Source organism: Onychostoma macrolepis, chromosome 25, assembly GCF_012432095.1.
Source record: "Onychostoma macrolepis isolate SWU-2019 chromosome 25, ASM1243209v1, whole genome shotgun sequence".
In the NCBI taxonomy this organism is placed as follows: Eukaryota; Metazoa; Chordata; class Actinopteri; order Cypriniformes; family Cyprinidae; genus Onychostoma; species Onychostoma macrolepis.
Genome location: NC_081179.1, coordinates 16,388,620 through 16,392,257, shown reverse-complemented (window position 1 = coordinate 16,392,257; position 3,638 = coordinate 16,388,620). Strand labels below are relative to the sequence as shown.

Genomic DNA, 3,638 nt, shown 5'->3' with positions numbered 1-3,638 from the left:
AACCATATCCTGTTTATTTATAGACACATTTCTGTGATAAATTTTTTACATAAATGTAAATTACTTGTTATATGTCAGAGTACAATATCATGCACTGACAACTCATGACAAATAATATTTTCTGTAAATTCATTATGTTTTTTAACATGATCTTTATTGTCGGTAGACTGACTGACTAATGATCTGTTGATGTTCATTTTTCTTTAAAGTTATTAGCAAATGTGTTGGTTTATATGAAATATTATGCGTAGCAAAAAGAGAGCTTCTCTGAAGTGTACAAATACTTTGTAAAATTCATTAATTTTATTTAACAATTTGCAACATCCTAAAAAAAAAAAAAAAAAAGACCTGCATAGGAAGTTTATATTAAATAAAACATTAACAAATATAAGTATTTCAATAGACTATACATAAAATATATATTATATCAATATATTTTTTTATCAATAATAAAGAATGATACATTATTTACAAAAATATACAGATAGCATCATAAAACAATGTCCGATTTTTGAACTGTTAGTAATGATCGACCATAAATAGCTTTGTACCTTAAAAAGGCTTCCATGCATTTGATTGCTACATCGTCTACTTCTGGGTCAAACTTGTTTGCCAAAAGATGGTGTTGCCTCACAATCCATTTCAAGTCCCCAGCTCCATAGACACACACTGCCCGTCTGTGCAAACCAGTGCATGGTGGGTAGGGAGCCCCACTCTTTATATCTCCTTCATGGTAGCTCCACTTCACCAGACGAGCAATTGAATTCATGTCCGATTGTTCATACTTGATGTTTGGAGGATTGGATCCTGGAACTGAAGGCATCCGCTGTAATGTAGCCCACATGTGCTCATCTGGACTGTACGTGTCTTTCTCCCATTCCATGAAGTTTTGAATCTCTTTACTTTTGAAGATGTGCTCCACAAACTCTCTTGAAACCACAAAGTAAGCATTTCCTGAGAACATGGGGGTCTTTATTGGTGGAGGTGACTTTTTAACATCTGTCCGAGTCACAACGTTCGTAACATCATGATGATATTGCCAGCGGCCGTTTTTGGACTGTACGGTCTCAGACTCCAAACTGTTCTTTCCATTCAGGTATTTTAGAGACTGGACCATTTCTGCATTGGTTTTAATGGGGAAATCAGTGCCACAGGTGTTGAGCAGATACTTCCACTGGACAGGTGACTTGAGCAGATCCTGCATGCAGTTGATGTCCGCTTGAACTCGAGACCAGGAGGCGTAGATCACATGCTCCAGTTTGCTGGCAACAAACACATTGGTCAGGCAGGACGTAATGGACCTTACTGCTTCTTTAAAGATCTCAGGAGACTTCTGGTCCATGTGAACACAGTAGACATTGTGAGGAGTGTAAATGGCTTGCAGGAGCCTTTCAAACATCTCGATCTTCTCATGGACCACCATGGAGTAAGCAATGGGGAAATCTTTTTCCTCTTCACTGAGAGAAATGGTTAGAAATCCTCTGTCTCGGATGTAGGATGGACAATCCTTGGTTGCGTTGAGGTAGAATGACTCAGAGAGCAAAGTTTTTCTTTTTTTAGAGACCAGGAGCTTCCTGAAAGCATCTTTGTCCACTCCATCCATGTCTCCTTGAATAATAGCAGAACAAGCCTGTAGTTCTCCAACATTCTGCTTTAGTAAGTGATTCAAGACCGACTCTTTCTTGTGAGGGCAATTTGTCCTTTGTCCTGGATAATTCAGCAAAAGAACAGACATGGTTACCATCACAGAAAGGATAGATATTGTTGTCATATTCCTCTGATTATTAAATCCCATGATGAGTTAAGTTTATAACCTGCCAGAAACAAGTACCAGGAAAGGAAACCTGTGTCGGTGAGGTATGAAACAGCCTCTCTTGTTCACATACCAGAAGCGTGTAGCAGGAACTGAAAGATAGCAAATCATATTAAGGGGAAGGGCTGACCTCTACAAAAATGCATAATAATTATTGCACAGGAGAGGTGTGGCATCTTCCTGGAGGGTGTGATTGTCTACCATGTAAGAGCATTCAATAAATAAAACAGTTTGTGAGCTTTGTATACCAGAGATGTTTTGGACAAAAAAAAAAAAAAACTTTAAGAAAGATTTAAAGTAACAAATATCATGTCATGGATTTTCAAACTAAGGGTGGCCTCTTTGAGCAAGGTGGTTAAATTTGATCTTTTGATTACCATATCTGTAGCTGTTTTCGCACAATGCATGGTTTCATTTAAAGGGATAGTTCACAAATGAATGGTATTTCAAAAATGAAATACTTTTAGTTCACTTATTGAGTGAACTATCCCTTTAAAGTATGTGTTAACTAGAGATGCACCGATCTACCGGCCAGCAGTGGCGGTTCTACATTGAATTACTCCCCGGGCGAGACCCCCTCTGAGCACCCATCCATCCCCCCCCCTTCGAGAATTTTTTTTTTTTTTAGGTTTTTTTGCTAAAGAAAATTTGCACAAACAGTTTTACTATAACAATATAAGTGTAAGACAAGCTTATATTTCTCAATTGCACAAATCCTTCAACATGAAAAACACAATTCTGCACAAAACAGTATAAGTTATCAGAACTTAAATAAATATACTCTATATGCATAATAAACACTCTGTGTTTATTTGGCACTCGACAATCAACAGATTTCCCATCCCCCAACACTGTCACTCACGACCAGAAGTCAAGACTAAACCACAAAGTGAAAATAGCAGTATTCTTTAGTGATATGTTATTTACACAGTGCAGATAGCTTTAGATTCTATTTATTCTATGTTAAAATAAAATAAAAACATGGCGAAAAACATTATTAGAGAAAAACATTACTTATTGCAAAAATATAATTATTGTAATACATTATAAAATAGTATGCAATAACTTATTGAGTGTAATTTTTTAATTTTATTTCTAATTATTAAATGGATGCCACCTTATTGGGACAAAAGCCCTCTCTACACCTACCCTAACCCTACCCGATACTTTATGTTCAACTCTTTGATTATTTCCTTCATTTTTATTAAAAAAAATAAATGCTTTTCTGATGTGATGTGATTTGAAATTTAAAAAGGGAGAAAAAAAGTTCGCCAAAAGGCAGATTCGAACCCTGGTCGATCGTGTCGAAAGAAGTGTAACGCAAATTTTACCATCTGCACCACTGAATCTGACAGCTAATAACCGTCTTTTGCATATTTGACTATCCCAATCATACATTTGTGGGTGGAGTTAATGTAAATAGCCTCTGCCAGCAACATAGCTATTTGCACTTAAATAGACACTCCGATTTTTTATTTTTTCTATATTCCCAACAATTAAACAGTTGCCCACATGAAAAAAACACTTCCCGCGCCCCTGGGTGTGACTGACTTTAGCCCACTTGGCCCACTAATTTGAGAGAGGTGAACTGTCCCCCGCGGCCGCGCCCCCCTCCCCTTTCCACTTCTCACACAGCTTCTGTGCTCGGTACCTTCTCAACAAGCAGGGGCGCCAATTTGCCAATTCCCCGCACAGTTATATGATAGATAATATGATAGATAATAGAAAACCGCTTAGCGTCGCAGATGATTTTTTTTTTTTTCCAAGTGCTTGTGCCGCCCCCCACGTGTCATGAAAAAATGCCGCCCAGGGCGGCTGCCCCGTT

The 3,638-nt window shown here is 37.7% G+C and overlaps 1 protein-coding gene across 2 annotated transcripts; it reads right to left on the bottom strand.

Moving 5' to 3' along the window:
- LOC131533912 (beta-1,3-galactosyl-O-glycosyl-glycoprotein beta-1,6-N-acetylglucosaminyltransferase 3-like) lies at positions 1 to 2,018 on the bottom strand. 2 transcript variants are annotated; one of them, XM_058766399.1, is made up of 2 exons: positions 1,815 to 2,018; positions 1 to 1,707 (listed from the first exon to the last, which is right to left on the bottom strand). In XM_058766399.1, the coding sequence occupies exon 2, from the start codon at positions 1,601 to 1,603 to the stop codon at positions 491 to 493; it is 1,113 nt and encodes a 370-aa protein (XP_058622382.1). In that variant the 5' UTR covers positions 1,604 to 1,707; positions 1,815 to 2,018; the 3' UTR covers positions 1 to 490. The 2 variants fall into 2 exon arrangements, with proteins under 2 accessions (XP_058622382.1, XP_058622381.1); XM_058766398.1 differs by having other exon boundaries at positions 1 to 2,018.
- Between the last annotated feature and the right edge of the window lie 1,620 nt (positions 2,019 to 3,638).

Excerpts from the sequence above, each read along its gene's own strand:
- LOC131533912 (XM_058766398.1), bottom strand. The coding sequence starts at position 1,795 with ATGGGATTTAATAATCAGAGGAATATGACAACAATATCTATCCTTTCT.